The 23,433-nt window shown below is 42.6% G+C and overlaps 1 protein-coding gene across 2 annotated transcripts in view; it reads left to right on the top strand.

The window, feature by feature from the left end:
- LOC136620827 (regulator of microtubule dynamics protein 2-like) overlaps positions 1–23,433 on the top strand; it is a 125,778-nt gene that overhangs the window by 85,950 nt on the left and 16,395 nt on the right. For both annotated transcript variants that reach the window (XM_066595828.1, XM_066595830.1), the window contains exons 6-8: positions 12,968–13,043; positions 14,797–14,874; positions 22,427–22,525. In XM_066595828.1, the coding sequence (XP_066451925.1) occupies positions 12,968–13,043; positions 14,797–14,874; positions 22,427–22,525 (253 nt within the window). The remainder of the gene's footprint in view (positions 1–12,967; positions 13,044–14,796; positions 14,875–22,426; positions 22,526–23,433) is intronic.

Raw genomic sequence — 23,433 nt, 5'->3', positions numbered from 1 at the left:
TGTAATTTGAAACACAGGATTTTTTCCTATAGTGCACATGAAAATGAGGATTTGCACCACAAAATGGATACCCCCATTTGTCCTGTATTTATAAATATACCCATTGTGGCCCCAATCTTCTGTCCATATGCACAACGGGGCCCAAACTGAAAGGAGCAGCAGGTGGTTTTCAGAACAGACATTTTGCTTGAAGGCGTTTTAGTCCCCATTGCCCACTTGTAGAGCCCTTGAGTGGCCAAAACGATACAGAACACCCACAAATGACCCCACTTTGGAAATAGACCCCTTAACGAATTCATCTAGGGGTGTATGGCATATTTTGACGCCACAGTTTTTGAATGAATCTAAGCAAAGCAGAAGGAAAAAATTACGATATTTTTTTTTAGCAATTATGTCATTTTAAAAATAGGTTTTTTTTGTTCAGCACACACATGAATGAAAAATGTCACCCCAAAATGGATACCCCTGTTTGTCCTGTGTTTAGAGACATACCCATTGTGGCCCTAATCTTTTGTCTGTATGCACGAGAGGGCCCAAACTGAAAGGAGCAGCTGGTGGTTTTCAGAACAGACATTTTGCTTGAAGGTGTTTTAGGCCTCATTGCCCACTTGTAGAGCCCTTGAGAGGCTAAAACGATATAGAACCCCCACAAATGACCGCATTTTGAAAACGACACCCCTTACCGCATTCATCTAGTGGTGTACTGCGTATTTTGACTCCACTATTTTTGAATGAATCGAAGCAAAGCAGAGGGAAAAGATTTTTGTTTTTTGGCAATTGTGTCATTTTAAAAATAGTTTTTTTTGTACAGCATACATAGGAATGAAGACTTTCAACCCAAAATGGATACCCCCATTTTTCCCGTGTTCAGAGACATATGCATTGTGGCCCTAATCTTCTGTCTGGATGCACAACGGGGCCCAAACTGAACGGCACATCAAACTTCAACTTCCATGGATAATGGCAATCACGTGACCAAACAACACTCACCGCGGTTCCTCCGTGACATGTCCAAATATTAAAAGTAGCCGGGAGCAAGGAGATTTTAAATTTCCCCCTGCCCTCCCCAGCTTTTACGCTTGCTTCCGCCATTTTGGCGACGGCGCATGCGCCAAAGCTGCTCAGAGGTCCACGGATAAGGATCCCATCAGGGGACATCGCCGGTGGCCTTAATTCAGTAATTTCACCTCCCCTCACGGATCGGATCCGTGACGGGAGATGAATCTTTAGCTTTTTTTTAACTTTTACGTGATCGCCGTTATCCATTGGATAACAGCGATCATGTGACTGGGATCCGCGTACTGTGGCCCCCCATGAAATTTCCAGGCTCTTGGCTACATTTAGTAGCCAGGTGCGAGGAGATTTTAAATTACCCCGGCAATCTGTGACTTTTGCGCCTGCGTCCGCCATTTTGGCGATGTGCGCAGAAGCTGGGGTAAGGTCTGCAGGTAAATACGGGAGCCTTAGGTACATAATTTCATCTCCCCTCATGGATATGATCCATGAGGGGAGATGAAACCAACTTGTTTTCTTTTCTTTTTTTTTTAAGCTTTTTTGGACTTTTTAAAACTTTTACATGATCGCTGTTATCCATTGGATAGCAGTGATCATGTGACCCGGAACGGCATACAGCAGCTCCCGGTGACAGCTCCCTGCTCTTGGCTACTCATACTAGCCGGGAGCAGGGAGTTTTTAAATTTTCCCGGGCCTCCCGACCCTCTGCGCATACGTGGGACGTAATGCGTCTGGCGCACATACGCAGATGCCGGCGGCAGGTCCGGAGAGGACTAGGAAGACGGAGGATGGGGGGTGAGTATTCTCAGCTCCCCTTATAGATCCAATCCGTAAGGGGAGCTGAAACTTCCATTTTTTTCCGCTGTCCATAGACTTTAACGCGATCGCCGGTATCCGGTGAATACCGGCGATCGGGTGACTGGAAGTGGGGTCTCGCGGCTCAAGAAGACAGCTCCATGCTGTCAGCTACTTCCGGTAACCGGCATAGAGCTGTCACATCCAGAGCCTGTAGGGCCGTCATTCCCAGAGGAAGCATGTTTTTACGTCCTCTGGGAATTAAGCCCAGCAGGCCAGGACGTAAAAAGGCAATGGGCTGGTCACTAAGTGGTTAAAGCCCTTCTCTATCTGAAAGTTAACTTTCTTTTTCTAGGCCCGATTCACACTGATATCGCGATTTGCCAACGTGCGTTTTTCACATGGATACAAGGCGTGTTTCATTCAAAAACGCCTCACATCACTTCTGTGAAACTGCTATCCTCCGGCGCGTATTTCACGTGCGTAAGAGGATTTCAAGTGTTTCCCATTGGCTTAAATGTAAAACATCACACTCGCGTGTACATTGCTCGGCATGTGAGTGCTATGCGATGTCTTTAAAGGTCCCATTTTAAATCTCCTGCTCTCCCACGTATCCGCGGCACAGCACAAAAACAGCTGCGGCTGTGCCGCGGATACACACGGCTTCCATGAATGCCGTGGGAGACGTCCGTACGGGAGACCCGCAGGAAGATGAAGCATGCTTCGATTTCTTCCCGTGCGCGCGACCCGCACATCGGGAAGAAATACCATCCGCATGCTTTTAGCTGCCCTACGGATGCTAATGTATCCTTATGGTCAGCAAGACGCACGGATCTCCCGTGGGGGGGGGGGGGGGGCCACAGGCGGATTTTATAAATAAAATCTGCACGTGTACATTGGGCCTTAGGGTATATTCACACATGGCAGAGCCGTGGCAGAAACTTTTGTGATACTCCTCTTTATCTGAATGGGGTTTGCAGAAATTTATGTGCAGGAAAAAAAGAACATTTTCATTCGCAGAATTGTCTTCCACAAGTAATCTTTTTGTCAATACATCCATATAATGGGGGAAAAAATATTTTTATATATACATATAATGCTTTGTAGTCGACAGGAAGCAGTGTGTGGCACACTTGAAGGGTATGCCCTGATGTGGCATATTTGTGGCAGAGATTTCTGTGCCCGTTCCATACATTTGCACGTAGTTTGCAGAAACCCATGCACACGCTGCACAAATAGACCTCGTTCAGATGGATGGAACTGATTTTCTATTCCAGAAATGTCTGCCACAATTCTACTGTGTGAACGTACACTTGGGGAGGGTCCAGACTGGACAGATTTGCAGCGGAATTTTCCATGTGGCGTTTACAGTAGCAGCAAAGTGGATGAGTTTTTAAAAATCTCATCCTCAGGGTGCATTCAGACGACCGTATATCGGCTGGGTTTTCACGCCCAGCCGATATACGGCGTCCCTCTCTGCAGGGGGAGGAGGCTGGAAGAGGTGGGAGCGGTGCACTGAGCTCCTGCCTCCTATCCACCCCCTCTCCACCCCTTGCCACTATTTGCAATGGAGGGGGCGGGGCTATGTTCCTAGGTGTAGCTCCGCCCTCTTTAATTGCAAATAGTGGCAGGGGGTGGAGAGGAGGCAGGAGCTCAGTGCACTGCTCCCCGCTCTTCCAGCTTCCTCCCCCCACAGAGAGGGACGCTGTATATTGGCTGGGCGTGAAAACCCAGCCGATATACGGTCGTGTGTATGCACCCTCAAGCTGCTTACATAATTCATACAAACCCGTGTGGAAATTGACATGAAGTGCGGAATTCAATTCAGCAGCATGTCAATTGAATCGCTGTCTCTGCCTTGGAATTCACCTCTTCTCAATTAGGGGGGAAATTTCATGCAGGAATATATGATAAAATCCGCTTAAAATCCACACTAAATGGTGCAGGTTCTGTGGCAGGCTTTCTGCTGCTCATCTGCACTAAAATGCTCGCTGCAGACACTCCACAGCAAATTGACCCCCGTGTGCACGTAGACTTAGTGCGGCTTACCTGCAGTATCTGGACCAAAACAATCCTTAGCAACCAAAAGTAACTTCAAGTATATATTTCCATCCATTGCCCTAGAAACTGTCCAGGCATTGCAAACAGACATAGGGCAGATCTCCTAATCCCGTCTGATAGTTAGGCAATGCAAACTTAGGGCACCAAAGTTATCACCATTTCTAACCCTGGATGTAAATTTGGTACATCTTTAGACATTTTTGTCTAACTTTATACCACCTATTAGTTTGACTTAGTGCGTGCTAAAATTTTGATGCAATTTGTCATAATTATCAATGCTGTATTCTCAACAAGTCATATCCCTTTTTTATTAAACGCATCTGCCTCATTGTTTTCTCCTTAACAGACCATAATCGGACATTGTCCAAAAGTCCACTATTTCTATGGCTTGTCTATAAGTTTGCAGATGGTTTGCAGCCTGTTGAGTATTTGTTGTTAAAGGCAGGGGTGTAGCTAAAGGCTCATGGGCCCGGGGTGCAAATGTTTATCTTGGGGCCCCCAACTTCTCTTATCACAGAGGTGTAACTTGAAACTTCTGGGCCCCAATGCAAAACCTGTAACAGGGCCCCAACTATAATGCTTTATTCATAGTACTGGGCTTCTTATATGGAGAAGAGCGACCTTATGGGCTCCCTAAGGCTCCTGGGCCCGGGTGCAACCGCATCCCCTATAGTTAACACCAGTGGTTAAAGGGGTTTACCAGAATATCAAGTTATGCCCTATAGCTTGCTGATCAGCAAGCTCTCACCACTAAAACCCCTGACGATCTTGAGAATGGGACTCTTATGGCCCGTTTTGCTGTCACTGCAAAAGTTGCTACCCTCACCCCCCCCTATGGTGACATCACTCTGAATAAAGCATTGGCCAATCTTGTGGTCAGCGCTCCATTCATTTCAATGAGAGTGAAGGAAATTACGGAAATTTCAATGGGAGTGACGGTACTCAGCAGTCCAACAGTGAATAAAGAGCTAGTGCGTTTACGCGACCAACGTTTCATTCAGTCTCTTCCTCATTGCAGGGGGTGCAGTAACCTCACAGGAGGAGATTTGGGGTCACGGGGTTCCCCCATGCTTGAGCTCAGCGATGAGACCTGCACTGATCAGCAAGTTATTCCCTATCCTGTGGTTGGGGATAACTTGATATTCTGGTACAATCCTTTAAAAGTTTATGTCAACTTTTTGCTGAGTTCTATTTGTTTCTACAAAAGAAGGCACTTTGTATGGTCTATACTCCGGGTTTTAATTTGTTGCTCTAGATTAGGAGAGCCTGCGCTCTGTTAATAGCAGATAAGTGACCATGCGTGTTTGTTGATGGAATAGATGACAATCTCTTCAGACCACACATTGTAATTACCTTTAAACCCCTCGGCCTTAACCAGTTTTAACTAGCCCCATGTTGTCTCCTTGTCACGCAAGGAGAAACTAAGTCTAAGAGGTGTTGGCTAATCCTGTTCGCTTTTCGTTGTTTTCTTTTTAGTTGCAATCCGTTTAGTTATGGTATGTTGAGTTCATATGATTAGCTCTTGCAGAATAAGGGAATCAGATGGAGAGTGTTCATTCACCAGACAGATGTGGCATTGTAAGATCCCCTAGATTATGGCCAAATTCTCTGCACAGGAGCATCAGATTTATAAATTCAGCTCCCTTATTACTCAGTAATGCTTACAAAATAATAGTATTATTTTACTTAAATAGTATCATGCTTAGAGATGAGCGAACGTACTCGGTAAGGGCGATTTCGCAATCGAGCACCGCGATTTTCGAGTACTTCACTACTCGGGTGAAAAGTACTCGGGTGCGCTGTGGGGCGGGGGGTTGCAGAGGGGAGTGGGGGTAGCAGCGGGGAACAGGGGGGAGCCCTCTCTCTCTCCCTCTCCCCCCCACTCCCCGCTGCAACCCCCCGCTCACCCACAGTGCACCCGAGTACTTTTCACCCGAGTAGTGAAGTACTCGAAAATCGCGGTGCTCGATTGCGAAATCGCCCTTACCGAGTACGTTCGCTCATCTCTATACAGTATAGGATAGTCATGAGATGGAATTATTCATACTCCAGTACAGTGCGGCTAGTTTGTATATAGTAGTACATTACATTGGGGATACAGTTCTTGTCCATAGAGTACTGTGCAGCTTGAACTAGAGTATATAATGTGATTAAAGGCAACCCGTCACTAGGTTCATGGTGGGCAAACTCAACCCACTACAGATATTACCCCAATGTAAGTGTTGTCCTGGCATTTGAAAATAAACATACTTTTTAAAGTTTGCTTGTTTGACTCAGGAATAGAGCTCTGTAGTCAGAGGCGGGCCACTCTAGGCTCCTCCCCACCTGCAGCATGAAGACTGACAGTTCTCGCCCTATACACAAACAGGAAAAGGAGCTGTCAGTCTTATGGTGTGGGCGGGGAGACCCTGGCAAGTCCTGCCTCTTTGACTCGAGAGCTCCATTCTGAGTCAAAAAAGCAAACTTTAAACTGTGTTTATTCTGAAACGCCACAGCTTTTTAGAATAACACTGACATAGGAACATTGCACATATCTGTCCTGGATTCATGCTACCCAAACCCACTGACAGGTTGCACTTAATGCGCAGTTAGAGGGAAAAATTAATGGAAGCCTCTTAAGGCATTTCATAATCCTAGGCTAACCATATTTGGGATAGGAACACAAGTGTAATGATACTTTTTTTTTTGCTCCCTTTCCTCCTTATACCTTTTTAAATTGTTTTTTTTCTGATATGCAAATGAGATGTAAACCAGCTGATGGGCAGTTCATACAGTAGACAGTTCTCTTCCCTTGCCGCCTGCCTAGTGATTGACATTTCAGTTGCCTTGGAACACGGCATAAACTAGCTGGAGATATCAATCGCTAGGAAAGGAGTGGGTTTGTGTCAAGCAAAGGAGAGACAGCCCAGAACAGTCTTGGTGAGTGAACTGCCCATCAGACAGTTCATATCTTGATTGCATGCCATAAAACACCAGTTGCAGGTAATTAAAGAAAAAAAACATTGTTCCACTTGATTACAGTTGATTTCATAACCCCACCCCTATGGTTATGGGTGGAAATGTCCTGACAGGCCTTCATTAATGTATTTTGATCACCTGGATTTTAGCATGTCTCTCTATGCCAGAATAATTGTTAAAGGGAATGTGTCACACTACCGTTTTTTTGACTGATCCCGATTTCTTAAAAACGGAAATCAGAAAACAGAAGTGAAAAGGAAAGACTCTGTAAAGCTTTCTGCCTACATCAGGCAGCGGTGGTGGTTCAGTGAACACTGCTCAGTGGTTAGCACTTTGGGGTTTTTTGCAATGCTGGGGTCCTAGGTTAAAATCTTATCAAGGGCAGCATCAACTTTCAAAAACTCCAGATGACCATCACCCTTGGTCAGACTTCAATCTACAATTCCAGCGCTGCAGTGCTAACAGCTTAGCCATCAGGCTTGTTCTTTCATTTCCAAAGAAATAGAAGAGTAAGAAAAATAAACACGGAGAACATACAACCTCCATGCAGATGTTGTCCATAGTCAGACGTGAACCTAGAACCCCAGTGTTACAAGGCGTGTTTCCCCGAAAATAAGCCTACCCTGATTTTTCAGGATTTTTGGAGGGGCGTGAAATCTAATCCCAAAAATAATCCCTAGTTACACTACGTAAAAAAAAAGGTAAACATTACCTAGCAGGCACGGTCCGGGTCCTCACGTCCTCTCTGGAGGTCCGCACTGTTCCTGCAGTTGTCACAGTCCTAGCCGCTCGTACATCATCACTTCCTGGTGACAGGATTTATAAATCCCACCTCCACTAAGCAATGGCTGTGATTGGTTCTCGAAGCGGCATGCTCAGCCAACCAATCACCGCTATCGCGTTGGTTCATCCAGTGCTGCATTGATTGGCTGGGCTGTGGTGTGGTGCTAGAAGAGCCAATAAACAGCCATTGTGCTGTGAAGGTGGGATTTATGAATTGACTAGTCTACTCTGTAGAGAGAACTTTTCAGCAGTCATCTCATCATAATTACCAACAGGACTTTAATGAAAGATAACACCTATATGTGGATAACACAGGTTCCACCATTCACAATAGGTGATGGTCACGGCCCACCTCCTCCCCCTTCTTGTACAGTAACCTCTGCACATGTCATAGAACATGCCTAGAACAGTCTCCCATAGAAGTCAATGTGTCCCCTCCTGTCTATTGGGTCAATGGCCCATGAGGTTGCTAAAAGACATATTTTTGCAGAAAATGCCAGATAGCCACCCCCATAGTCATGTACAGACAATCGAATAAATAAAAAACTATTAGAAGAATGGAATCTGATCACTATCTGGCTTTAATTGACAAAAAAATATAGGTGATACATATTCAATGCAGATTAAAAGGAACAAACGTATGTTTTTTACTATGTTTTTGTGAGTTTTCTTCCACACTATAAAAACATAGTGATTAATTGGCTTCCTATGAAATTGGACCTAGTATGTGCCTGAGATAGGAACTGTGAGCCCCATTGGGGACAAGGACTGATGTCCCCAATCTGTAGGGTTTATATAAGCAACAGAAATAGCTGGCTATTGATAGGGTTGTCCGATTGCCCGACAGTTTTATAAATATAGCTGCAAATTTGTTAACCCTTTCCAATCCACTGTCTGACGTCTAAAGACCTTGTGATTGAAGGCTGTACAGCTCCGATGTCGGAAAACATCCGGCAAGGTGTTCTTACTGTATATTACTGGCCGCTATGTTGTTGGGGGGCCTCTCCAGCATGTCCTATACTGCAGTACTGGCTCTAGCCAGCAGACGCCGCCATTGTATAATGGCAGACAGAGAAAACCCCCTAGGAAACCCTAAATCCAAAATTGGATTGCAAAGGGTTAAAATAACAAAAGAAGCTGTACTTACTCATACTCGGCCCTAGCGATCCAGTACTGCAGCCCCGCAGTTCTCGAGGTCTTTGTTCGGGAACGGATATCTTTTGAACTCTACAGCCAGTGGTCATGTTCCATTCTCTTGGCATCATGGCTCCATGGATCCTAACAGTGATGTCAGGAGAACGACACATAATAGCTGTGTCCTCTAATTGGCTATGGCAGTGAGATGGTATTTGTTTCCAAATACAGACCAGAAGGCCCGCCTGTTGTAGTGCTGGATCACCGAGGCTGAGAATGGGTAAGAACCGTTACTTTTATTATTTTCACAACTTTGAAGCTAAAAATTGTCTGGGCAACCAAACCACCCCTTTAAAGATGGTGCTGACTAAAGGTGACTAGATGCACTCTTTGTTGGAAAAAAAGTCAAGCCCCTAGAAGAAGTTGTCATTTTGCTACAAAACTCGGCATGCAGTTACATCTCAGGCAGATATACAAATGATTAGAGCTGTGGTGTGATTAGATGAACGGTCTTACCACCTGAGGCCCTAAAAGTGGTTCCACCCTTCTTAGAGGCTCCTTGTGTGTAGTGACATCTTCTTCTGCTTGGAATGTAAGAAGCTGGATGGTTGTATCAACAAATTGCCGCGACCTGGGACATTCTGACCAGACTATTAGAAGGTGTTGGGACCAGTGAATGCGTGAGGGCACACAAGGTGACTGGGTTCAGGACACCCCCGGCAGACCACCAGTAGAGGATTGTGTGTTCATCCGACAAGCATGAGCAGCTCCAGCTGTCATTGTCCACCATCCAGAGACAGGTGGCACCATTATTAAAGGCCCCTCGCTTGAAGGATATTTGGTCTCATGGCGCCCATTACTTTTACTGACTTTGACACCCACGTTGCCTCCCTTTGCATTGGTGTCGTGAACGATGAAACTGGTCTGCTATGGAGTGGAAATCTAGGGTTGCCCCCGTCAATCCTGCGTTTGCTATAGGGGGCCATCGCATATGACAGTCGGTCACCCCTGTTTTTTTTGTATTTTAGTTTTCCTCCCCACTTTTAAAAAATCATAACTCTTTTATTTATATATCAATGTAGCTGCCTGGGGGTTTCTCGGGTTAAGAGAAGTTGGGGGGCCCCAAGATAAACTTTTGCACCCAGGCCCAGGAGCCTTTAGCTACTCCCCTGGGGGATAAAGATGACTGGGGAAGGCAATGCAAACCACCCTGCAGAAACGGTCTGCCATGACTGGGTGCTTGCACCAGGGGACATTAATATATAAATATATAGCTTTTGAAAGGCACACAGGAACTTCTAGGTACTTTTTTTCTTTTTGTCCTTTTATTATTTCTCTTGGCAGTTTTAAGAGCTGTCTCCTTAATGAATGAACTCTATTGACCCTTCCAGCCTACTACACCCCCTCCTTCCTTGTGAGAAGTTCTTGCACGCTACTGTTGCAGCTGACAGGAGCACCAGCAAGATTAGCCAGATTCTTTTCAGCGCTCTTTGATCACAGTCTGCATCCTTCCCCACAATGTTTGACAATCTCGCTAGGACTCACGCAAGGCCAACTACTGTGTTTACTTTTCGAGGAACTGTGGGATTGTCTTTCACTGGCAGATTAATCGCAGCCACATAATTAGTTGTGCTCCTGGATGTTTTGGGGGGATTTGGACTTCATTTCTGCACACAGTTTATCCCATACCGGTCTGGATGAGGTTACAGCCCTCTTATTTGGGATGCAGAATTTACAACAGTTTTTTTCGCCATGCTGTATGCATTGGCAGGGCTTCCAGGAAGCGAAGAACATCTGAAAAGTGTTGGGTTGGTTTTGTGATATGAGAGAATGACCTGCGCTGAGTTCTCAGTGGGTGAATCCGCATGTAGGAGCCACTTTGTTCCCTTGTCTATTCACCCTGCACCCTTCCAAAAACACTGTAAACAGACAGTCTCTTGTCTAGCAGGAGGAATGCGCCCTTCGGGACACAGTTTTTAAAGTAGCTAAAGGCAGCGGTCAAGGCATTGATTTACATGCAGATGTCATTCTCGTACACAAAGCTGACCCAGCACTACTCAGTAGTTCTGGCATGTGTGCTAAAAGTTTTATAATGGTTTCTGACCGCATTTTATACGAAGACGACCAAAGTAAAACTAGCAGGAAGTTACTTGCACTTACCCAAAGGCTGCAGGACCCCAAATCTGGAATACGTCTCCCACCTACCATGCCATTTGTCATACTGGTGTCATCTTGTAGCATAGAAGCCTTTGGATCCGTTATGCACCAGGTCTAGGCATGGCAGCTACCTCTCTACATTTACTATAGCTACTGTATACCCCTGTATCACTTATCCTGGTAAATAAGATATATATGCCCACAAATCCTGACCATTGACACAGATTTCGTTGACAATCTAATGTGTACGACAGGAAATATTCTTGATGTATAACCCATCTACAGAGCGTGAGCAGAGCCTAACAATTGTGCAGTATAAAAAGCCGGTAGACGACATCGATCACATTAATCTTTGCATAGTGTTTCGCATGGGTTCTTTTGAAGAATAACGGCATGTTGGTTTGACAGAATTAGTAGGCACTGAACACTTTAATATAACTAGTATACAGAACATGTTCTCTGCCCAAACCAACTCCATAAAGTTGCTAAAACTTGACATCTAAATGGTAGTTTGGGGGCTTCAACACAGCAGTGCACTTTCTTCTACGTTATTTAAAAGGACATGGACACCAGAATAGACCGCTGTGCATAAAGACATACTGTACTTCAATTTGCTAAATTTTATGGATGCTGTTATGTTAATTACATTTTTCTCATCACACATTACATATTTCTATCATATGACATTTTTATTACCATATATACCGGCGTATAAGGCGACGGGGCGTATAAGACGACCCCCCAACTTTCACCTTATACGCCGGTAATACAGTGGAGAAAAAAAAAAATCAGTACTCACCTCCCCCGGCGTCCTGTCGCGCTCCGGCAGGCTATCGCTCCCATCTGGTCCCCGGCAGAACATTGCTTTCTGAATGCAGGGCTTGAAATCCCCGCCTCCAGAAAGCTAATACACACGCCGTCAGCCAGTTACAGCCATTCAATGACATCATTGAATGGCTGTGATTGGCTAAAACACACGTGGCTTCAGCCAATCACACTATTCAATGACATCATCGAATGGGTGTGATTGCTAACACACGTGCGCCTTCAGCCAATCACAGCCATTTAATGATGTCATTGAATGGCTGTAACTGGCTGACGGCGTGTGTATTAGCTTTCTGGAGGCGGGGATTTCAAGCCCCGCATTCAGAAAGCAATGTTCTGCCGGGGACCAGATGGGAGCGATAGCCTGCCGGAGTGCGACAGAACGCCGGGGGAGGTGAGTACTGATTTTTTTTTTTGTATTACCGGCGTATAAGACGACCCCCGACTTCAGAGCAGATTTTTCGGGGTTCAAAAGTCGTCTTATACGCCGGTATATACAGTACATTTCTAATAAGTGAGTAAATAGAACAATGGAATCAAAGCAAAAAAGTGGAAACAAGATAGCAAAGTCAGCAATCCTGAGGTCTCCCTCAGACAGACCTTTTTTACAGAGTTTAGCGCTGCCTTTTCAGCATAGCGCTAAACGCTATACAACACTCCTATTCATTTCAATGGGGCTGTTCACGCAAGCGTCAAACCGCAGCGTCTTCAACGCTGCACTTTGAGAGCGATGCTTGTTCTATCTTTGGCCATTTTCAGCACTGCATCGCCCATTGAAATGAATAGACAGCATTAGCAGCACTCCTGAAAGCGCGGCACAACATGGCTAGCTGCACTACCAAAAAAAAAAGTTATACTCACTGATGCTGACGCTGTCTGGTCCCTGGCACTGCTTTCCAGGTTTGGGGCACCTGTCACAGGATCTTTTGCTAGTGACGGGGTTTGAAGACCCTGCCTCCAGCAAGTGATTACTCTCATTGGCTAATCCAGTGCCAATCACAGCCAGTGCTGGATGCGTCAATCACAGCCCTTCAACTTTGCTGGCATAACGAATGCCAGCGCTGCTGAAATCGGAGTAAACACATTGTTGAAAAGCAAACTCCTGTGTGAGGGAGGCCTGAAACTAACAAACACACATAAACCAAGCCTAAAAAAGTTCAACAAAAATGACTTTGTAAATGAACCATATATCATCAGTTAATATATCGATGATCTTGCCATTTTCCATTCTGTCTTTTAGGTATGCAGTTATGTGCGGATACATGTCTGAATTTGAGAATGTGCAGAATAAAATCAAGAACGGCTATCTTTTTAAGGTTTGTTGAAACTTTTTAGTAGAATGGAAACTCAACATTTTGTAGCTCGGGCTCAACTTCAACCATCAGTGCACATTTGATGTATAAATGGGATCTACTAATTTATTGAAGCGAACTTGGTATTCATTTTGCAGGCATCATGTTATATAGCAAGAGGAGCTGAGCAGATTGATATATAGTTTTATGGGGAAAGATTCAGTATAACTTATATTTTATTCATTTATATCTCTGCTCTTTCTTTACTTAGGAGTCCAGTGGGCGGTCCTAGCAGTGATTGGCAGCCTTCCCTATATGATGGCACTGTCATAAAATACTGCTCTGCGCTGTACTAACTTTTCAGAAATGTGCTCTGTCCAACTTTAGATTGTAACACTTTGGAATAAGGATAACCTGTAAATTAAACCGCACAGTGAATGGATTCCATAAAATTAAAAACAGTCAGAATTACATTTTTTTGAACAAGTCATCTTCTAAAATTGCAATAAAAAGCAATCAGAAATTTAGTCTACACCCGAATATGGTACCAATAAAGACTTCTCACAGCTTCGTAGATGGAAAAATAGAAAATTTATAGTTCTTTGAATATGGCAATGAAAAATTGGCCCAATAAAAGGGAGGCCCCAAAATCCTTGATTTCTGAGTCCGGCAGATTCAGGGTAATAAATATTGAGTTTTGTTTACCTGATAACCAGAAAAACATATTGAAATCGAAAATCTGAAAGGAAAATTTAATTTTCTAAATGTATCCTCCTCTTTGCCTCACCTCCTGTGAAACAGCTAAAGAGGTAACAGAATTTGTAAATGGCATTTTGAAAACTGCGAGCACTTTATAAAATGGAGTGATTTTATGGAGGTTTCTAATACACAGGCCTTTCAAAGTCACTGCCGGACTGAATTGGTCCCTTAAAAATAGATTTTGTTAATTTCATCAAAATTAGAAAACTTATCGCTATAATTACACACTTTCTGACATCCAAAATAACTAAGAGGTTGCTTTCGAAATGGTACCTACATACAGTGCACATATGGTAACTGTTATTTATTAGCTATTTTGTGGTATGATTATAATCATATTATAATTATCTGTCTTACAAGCAGAAAAATTCTAAGTTTGAAAATTGCTAATTTTTCAAAACGTTTTGTAATTTTAAGATTAAAAAAACAAAAAACCCGTAAACCGTATTGACCAAAATTGACCACTAACACAAAGTACAATATGTCATAAAAAGCACTCCCAGAATCACTTGTATAAGTAAAAGCATTCCAAATGTATTACAACTTAAATCTGTGTTCCATACATGTCAGATTTCAAAAAATCGGGTTTGGTTAGGAAGGCCAAAACTGGCAGCAGGGTAAAGTGGTTAAGCATAGTTACAAAACCAGGCAATAAGTAGCATACGTTAGACAGAGTATAAAGGAAGTCCTACGCAAAACTGATTTAGCACATGAATCATTCCATGGATTGTCAGTGACTGATCAATGCATCATTATTGTAAATGTAAACAGGCAGGTGCCATATTAACAAACCCAGAACGTCCATCATGCCAGGCGAACACATTAGCAAAATGTGAATCAGGTGTGCTGAGTGTTCTGGAGAGCCGTTGGCAATACAGTAGAGTTGTATAGTTATTGTCATGTTCTTAGAGCAAAAGTCTTCAGATTGTCTTAACATTGTTGTAAAATATGGTAATAACCTGCTTATTTTACTTGAAAAGCATACTAAGTCAGCATATGATTGATGTTCATGTTGCAGGAGCATTTGGATATAGCAATAGAACTTCATCCCGAAGACCCTCTACAATACTACCTCTTGGGCAGATGGTGCTATGCTGTAAGTAGTCTTCAATGCATGTCTACATTAAAGGGAATCTGTCACCAGACCAGGTTTACGAGGGCAGGGTAAACTACTGAGAGAGACTTTAGAGTAGCTGGACCTGAAGTTGTAGTTCTCGTTATTCATGAACTACAGCTTGCCCTGATTGACAGCTTTCCTCTTATACTGTGTTTATGAAGAAAGCTGCCAATCCGCATCGGGGAAGTCAGCAGCTCACAAATATCAGGGACTACATCACACTGCTTACAGACATCATTGAGCAGGCCACTGTACCGTTGCATAGCTCACATGTCAGCACTAAACAAAGTAAGTGATCCATTGATGGAATCAGGAACTTTGTCACTTAGGGTTATGTTGGTCTCAGATAGGCATCATAAACCTAGTGACAGATTCCCTATAATCAGCAATAAAACTTATTTCTTTGCAACTCTCCAATAGTACTGACTAATGGCCAATTTTGCTAATCTGTGCTCCATACAGTACAAATAAAATGGGTATCTTCAAGAATATTACTAGTATAATATATCGGAAGCTACGCTGTTTCTGTAACTGTTCTTCACTTCAATGAGAGACACTGAAACAGTGTAGCACAGCCCAATCGGCTGCTCCCATACCTCCCGGCCACCGTATTAACCTGAGCCAAAGGCCAAAACTTCAGATGGGTGCAGTTCCACATTTATCAGACTTTTAGAGTATATCCTGTGTGTGCCATAAATGTCTTGCAGGCTGGGCTATTTGCATTTTTCCTGCCATGGTTTTTAGTTGGATCTGCGGCAGCTCTTTTACCATATAGGTGGAGCTATGCAATCATTTCTGTATTCAAGAAGGTTTCTTTGTTGGTCATGTTCTGACGAGAGTGTCTCAATTTGAAGGCGTTAACGCTGTTTCCACACTGTACCATTGTAGTAACAATGGTATAAAGCTGAGTATAATCAACGGCCTCCCAAAATATGCCTTCTAAAGGAGCTAGTCTTGCCACTGTGTGATAGGACTATGTCCCCTGCAAGGTCAGCAGAATACAGAACTCAATGTTGGCATATTTGTCAAACAATCTGCTGCTTGCAGAAACTGCCGTAAACCATGGTGAAATGGCTATAGTACACTGTTTTTGTAGCATTGGACAATTTTATTATTCCAGTTATTATGAAAATGCAGTATGTTCTGCATTTCAAAGTTCAAAGGATTTTCCAGGCCTGAGATATTGATAATTTGTCATCAGGGAAGATCATCAACATCACATTGGTGGGTGTCTGCCGCTCGGGACCCCCAATGATCATCAGGTTGAAGTAACGACAGACCTTTGACGTTGCATTCATCAGTCACATGGCCCAAAAGCAGATTAGTCCCATTCAAGTGAATGGGATTGAGTTGCTATACAAGACAGCAGTTATAAAATGTACAGTGTTGTGGCTGATATGCAGTGAAATGGCCGCAGTGCTCATCTGAGTACTGTGGTCACTTCAGTCAGCGAATTGGCAGCGGTCCTCACTTGTGGATCCCACTGATCTAATATTGAAGACCTGTCCTTTAGATAGGTCATTGATGGAGTAAACCTTTAAATTTAGATTTGGTAATAAGGTTACCAGGATCTGAGTTCTCTCATGTGTCCAAATTAATAAACCACGATCATCAGAGAAAGAACAAGCTACATCAACTGTGTGAAGCCACTGCTATATGCTCTTTCTAAAGAGCCCAGCCCAGTTTTAACTTTATTTATAGTGCGAGCAGACAAAGGGAGTATAGAGGCCTATCATGGTGGACCACCATGCTAAACTTCACAAATCATGACTAAGTTTAATGAGTAATTAATTATGTGACTTTTTGCCCACACCATCCTAGTAAAGCAATGCGGGCACAATGACCAAACATGATCTTCAGGAAATGCTGATTCTACTAGATTCAAGAACAGTTCAGTGAGACTAAATATTAACCCTTAAATAAAGTGTAGCACAGATCCTCTTAATACTTTCACAGTCATCAATACCTTAATACCAGGAAAATCCATTTATCCACTTTGGACAACCTATTTGCATTAAGCATGTCTACCTGTCACTAAGAAGTGGATAAATAAGTATTACATGTTATCACTGGGGATTTGCTATTCAATTGAAGATCTGATACATAGACAGCAGCTCACTCCAGGACTAGAACTTGTATTTGCAATACCTAGACTTACTTGGAGGGTCTCAATCAGAGGATCCCTCTAGTACCTTTACTTACAATAAGAGACCCTAATACTGCCCCATGCCAAAAATAAGCCCTACCCCCGATTTTAGGGGAGGCTTAAAATATAAGCATCCAAAAATAAGCCCTAGCTAAACTACATGCAAAAAAACCCAGCAATACTCACCTAGCCAGCGGCATCTGCGTCCCTCGCGGTGGCCTCCAGCGCTGCGTCAGGCTGTCATGTCCCCAGCTTTGACACAGCACTTTCTTTCTGGTGATGGGGCTTTGAATATCCCACCTCCAGCAAACTGGTGTTGTGATTGGATAACGTGCGCCGCTGGCTCAGTGAATCAGAGCCAGCTGATTGGCTGAGCATTGGCGCTCGTGATCCAATCACAGCACTCGCTTGCTGGAGGCGGGGTATTCAAAACCCCATCACCAGAAAGAGTGCTGTGTCAAAGCTGGGGACACTGCAGCCTGCCCCAATGCAAGGGACCCAGGTGAGTGTGTAAAACAGCTCCAAAAATAAGACACTGTGCCTCTTTCGGGGTAAAAATTAATATAAGACAGTGTCTTATTTCTGAGGAAACACGGCAGGATGATTCAGAATAGACAGTGATTTTGTTTTATATACTTTGACTTTTACCACAAGGAAATGTAGCTTACTTTCTTTATTTCTATTTATTACTTTGTCTTAATAAAGCGCCAAAGCTAAAAAATAAAGTTACAAATAGTTTTTTCTTTTGCAATAGGTTGTTTTGCTGTGACTAATACAGTCCTCTTTTTAGGCTATAAAATTCACGTGCAAGGTGCTAAAAATAAATGCTTGCATTTTGTGTCAAGAGGAAAAGATCTGTCTGCCTCACACCCTGACACCTACTACATAGTTGACTCACATACGGTACTTGAACTTAATGGATTTCCTCATTGACTGTGATTCATCCTGCTGAAACAGTTATTACTCAAGAACATTTTTTACTCTTCTGCTGCGAGTAGTGTTAAATATCTCTGCATAGTGTCAGTCTGTGACACGGAGTACAAATGTAACCCAGTGGCCAAATTACTAATATTCTTCAGTCTTAAAAGAGTAATTTGGGACTTTTTCTATGATGACCTATCCTTTGGATAGGTCATTAATAGTTCATTGGCAGGGGTCCACTGCTCAGGTGTAGTGCAGTGGGGCTTGACATCCACATCTTTGGTAAGGGCTGGAAGTGTAGCAGTTGGCTTCACTCCCATTGAAATCAGTGGGAGTGATGCCTTCTATTACAGTTCTGGCTCTGACCACTTTGAGGAGCTGGAAGATAATAGCTCCCATAATGCTGCACTGACAGACCATGGCCAATTTGTAGACCGCGGAGCAGATTTACTAATCCAAATGCACAAGGCCTCTTGTGCCCATGCCATGTGCCACGTTTATTTAGTTTTAAAGCCTTTTTGCTTCTTGTTAGCCAAAGGTGTGGCTTAAAATACACCACATTTTGGCGAATTGTTGGTGTGCAAATATCGACTTAAAGTTAGCCAAGGAAAAGGTGACATAAAGGTAGGCAAAAGTGTCTAAATATGCCCCAAATTACCAATACAGCATGTGCCACTTTGATAAATTTGGTGCATCTAGTCTAAGTTTAAGCCATCCAAATTTAATACATTTTCGATAAATCTGGCCCAGTGTTTCCTATAGCCGACTTAAGACCATGAATTTACAGTGGTCCTTAAAGTTACAGTGGCTTCAGGATATAATGTTTTCACCATATAATGGGACATTGTAACTTCAAACCAGACTCAACATACAATGTCATATGCACTGGCAATCTGCAAAATGTGTGATTGGCTGGATTTTCCAGCCAATCAGCTTGGGCATTAGACTGATCCCTTGGACACCAGCTGCGGGTGACTCCATGTTATTTCTTTTGGTACATTGTGTGTACTGTAGAAGATCCTGTCCTCAACATCGAAAGTGATTTACAACCTCCAGCAATTCTCTCTGACTTTGAAATGTAAGCACTTGTTTTATCTGTATGACTTATCTGCTTAATTTTCGTTACTCTTCATTTTGTATTACTTTTGGTTGACATTTTGGGGCTTTGGAACCAATTACTAATTTGACATAGAGTTATAGTCACAAGTTACAGAAGCTTCAACCTACAGTGGTCGCCCTGAATCTAATTAATATTGCAAGTTATGGGACTGCTCTGTATCTATCTGAAATACTTACCTTGTCGACCCTCGGGCAGATTGTTGGTCAGTAAGAAATTGGAACATCACGCTGAGTAAGCGTTGTTAGGTATTAACTTCACTGTTGGCGTTGACATTGTAGGCAGTAAGCCTCATGCCATTGTATTTGTCATTGCAATATCACACACTTCATTCTGTTCTGGTTATTTTGTGTTATTCACTTACAAGGCTTGGGATTTAGGCTTGTATGACATAGTTTGCTCTCTTCACTCAAGGTGGGAGCTGTGTTTCCTATTTCTAAACTTTGTGTAATGGATATATACTTTTTGTTGTAGTTTTTATTTTTTGTTACTTTTTCTTTAATGAGGCAATGCAATTAAGTGTTTGATTTATAATGCTTACATTAGTTAAAATAGACAAATGTTTGTTGGTCTTCATTCTTTTTCTTTATTCTTTCTTAGTTTAATATTTACCCATGTTATACTTCAGGTGATTCCAGGACCAATTGAAGAATTAAATTATGTAAACAGAATAATATGATATATTATTAGATATATAAGAATTGGCCAATTTCGCATCTTTCAAATAATGTGCAATATGATTTAGACCAGAGGTGTAACTTGAAGCTCCTGGGCTCGAATGCAAAACCTGTAACAGGGCCCCTAGAAAAGAGAGACCTTGTGGGCCCCCTCAGGCTCCTGGGCCCGGGTCCAACTGCATCCCCTATAGTTACGCCAGTGATTTAGACCTGTTACCACTGGGAAGCCACGTAAAGTCCATCCATGGACTCACCACAATAGTTCTTTTGTTTTATTATATACTTTGTTTTTGTGATTTACATTTTATGTACTTTGTCAAATTACAAAATCAATAAAATATATTTGATGAAAATATCCAAATAATACAGCTTACCTAACATTTACAACAGCCGATGTTGGATAATCGGTGATCATTTTAGCGATAACCGTTGTGTCTAAATGTTTGCCCATCATGCGCTTTTCGGGCATTGCTAACCGATCGTTAAATTCAGTCTAACTTAAAAATCGTCCTTCACTCTTACCAGCAGTTCTCCACTGGGAGTGCTGATAGCATTCTTTCCCCATGGAGAACAAAGGATCTGAGCACAGATAAGACCCCTTGGGCTATTAACTGCATTCAGGGAAGTCTTCATTTGCACACCTGATTGGTACTTAAGTAGCTGAGTAGCTACTTAATAGTTTATGCAAAATGATCGCTCAAAGCCGTCACTCAAACTGTTGTTTGAGCGATCATTTGCTGGTGTAAATGGGCCTTTATACAGAGCTGACAGAAAAATAAAATTTCTTTTTCAGGGAATTCGCTCTTTAGGCCCTCTGCACACAGGCGGAAATTCCGCAGTGGGATTTCCCGCAGAATTTCCGCCCGTGCTCGCCTGCGTAAGATTGCATTACAAAATGCAATCCTATGCACACAGCCACAATTTGTGAAAACACGCACGGAAAGCAAATCGCAGGATGTTCTATTTCTGTGCGAGTCTCACAGAGGCCCGCACAGAAATGTCACTACCGACGTGCTGGCTCCGCTCTGCGCTTGCGGCGGCTGGGTGGCAGCCACCACATCACAGAGCAGACGCAGAAGCAGGTGATCCGCACTGGTCACTGCAGGGGGCGGAGGCCGGATCCCGCTGCGAGAATTCTCGCAGCAGGATCCGACCCGGCTGTCTGCAGGCGGCCTTAAACGTACAGACCTCATGCTATTGTTTATTGTGCCCACATAAAAAAGGGCTGTCTTCGACACTTTTTAAAATAGCTATAGTTTGCTAAGCATTATTTCTATAGTGTGTTATAGTCTGTGTAGTTGTTCAATAGGAAATGGGAATTCAAATTTCACAGTGTAATAAGCTTTGGTTTTGAAAAAACTGATCATTTTACATAAAATATCTGTTATATATCTTAGAATATGTTTTTTCTCTCACTGCCTTGAAATTCTTTGTTCTTGCTTCATACCTTTTTAATGCTGTAGAATAGGCATTGAAATTCATCTACCCAATAATGAGTTGCCAGTATAGAATATATAGGATAGTTATGATCTTAAAGGATCTGTCTTATGAAGACAATTCAATTATTGTTATGCCCTATTAAGCCAGATTATGGCTTTGGCTCCTAATTCCCAGTCATTGTTACAAGGCTTGTTAAAAGTTCTGACATTGATTTGGAGGAATGCTGCCTTCCAATAGGTGTCACTGCGGAGGTATTGTTCCATCCTGCCATTTACATATTTCCCCGCGTATCATAGATGGCTTTATAAATTTCCTCAAACCTTCGAGGTGATCTCCCTAAGGAGAAACAATATCCTTCCTGACCCCAGTGAACCAGTGGGATGGAAAAAGGAGGCTTAGCTGTCGCTGCTTATAGACATTGGCAGAAGCTCAAGTACACATGTAGCTTTATTGGACAACATGTTCCAGTATCGAAATGATACCTTCCTCGGGCCTAAGTGTTTTGCATATTTTTAGATTTTTTTTTTTTTTGTTAACACTGTAGTTTTATCACTTTTTCATCTTTTATTTTGTGCCATTAGGGAACTGAAGCATACAATCGCTTGAGTTCTCATATAATATACTTTAGCACTTCTTTTCACCTGTCAGAGGTCTCCTATTAAGCCCTGCCTCTGACCAAGTCCTAAAAGAAGAACCAAGATGGCAAATCTTTCATTAGCCTTTCAGCTGCCGTGCCAAACCATCAGTACCCTGAGGTTATATCACAAGGGGCCCCAATGTGGTGACAGATGATCAAGACTGTGGCATCTAAGTGGTTAAACGGACAGGATTAGAATTATCTCTGATTTGGGCTGTTGCTGCAGAGTGTCATCCGCTAATATACAGTTTATACCCACTGCATATAAAGCGGACTTGGCTCCAGAGCCCCCTCCATACTCTGCAGCAGCCATGATAATTATATGGGGCCAAGGGGGTAACGCCTATCCTATCATTCTCATATTGCAGTTGGGACTGAGAAAGAGATATGGGAATCATAAGGGAGGTAACATTGTCATCTCTGCAAGAGAAACATGCAGAAAATGTTGCAAACACTAAAGATACAGCGTACCATGTAATAAAGCAAATATATGTCATTTTCAAAATTTTGCTGTTTTCTCTTCTCATAAATAAAAGCACGTTATCTGAAAAACATGTCTTTGTTGAACTCTATAGTTAATTGTATCTGCTCAGGTTTCTCAGCTGTCCTGGATTGAGAGAAAGGTTGCTGCTACACTTTTTGGAAATCCTCCCACTGCGACAGTCCAAGAGGCCTTGCAGAATTTTCTTAAGGTAAATATTTAAAGTTTCCTCAAATACGGGCTGATCACATCTGTTTACTTGTGCTATTTTACTGTAAATGAATGACCACATAGTATTAAAAGACACGACCCTTTATTTGGTATCAGGGACATGTGATCAGGATATTGAGGAAACTGTGAAAGCTATGATGCAAATGATTCCCTACAGTTTGCCACTGCACTTGCTCATAGGTAAAACTCTCTATATCTAGTCAAGACACAAGTCCAAAGTATTTTCCATCCAGAATAGGACATAATATTGTGCTGTAACACTGGAACAGAACAACTGACAAGTTCTGGCATATAAGTAGAAATAGCAGAATTTCTGCTGTATACAAGCTCTTCAGCTCGTTAACTCCCCTATAAAACATATATGCATTAGATATGTTATTCATATAACCTTTTGCCTGTGGGAAATTGCAGATATCGACTTTAAGAAATATTGTCCCATGTACAGTATGTCTCTCCTGACATTTACAGAGAGACTCTTGTAAGAGGTGTAATAATGATTACCAAACAATGTACTGTACCAACAGACTTCTTCCCCTTTTTTAAGAGAACTCTGAAATCGCATGTCCTAACTGCAAAGATTCATGGCGTTCTGGTCTCCATACCCCCATTGAGTCATAGTGTTTCCTAATGCATAGTCATCCAGAACCATAAAAAGTGCCAAGTCATTACCATGTAGCAGGATTCAGATAAAATGTTATTAAATATGTATGTGTTATATATATATCTACACACAGATGTGTGTGTGTAGTATATACATATACACTACATTTGAAAAGTCTTCAGACCCTTTCACTTTTTAACATTTTGTTATGTTGTGGCTTTGTGCAAATTAAAAGACAAAAATCAAGTTTTTTAGCCTCATTCTGCACTCAATACCCCCGTAGTGAT

The sequence above is a fragment of the Eleutherodactylus coqui genome, chromosome 3 (genome assembly GCF_035609145.1).
Source record: "Eleutherodactylus coqui strain aEleCoq1 chromosome 3, aEleCoq1.hap1, whole genome shotgun sequence".
In the NCBI taxonomy this organism is placed as follows: Eukaryota; Metazoa; Chordata; class Amphibia; order Anura; family Eleutherodactylidae; genus Eleutherodactylus; species Eleutherodactylus coqui.
Note: the sequence above shows the minus strand (reverse complement) of the source record. Positions and strands in the feature narration are given on the sequence as shown.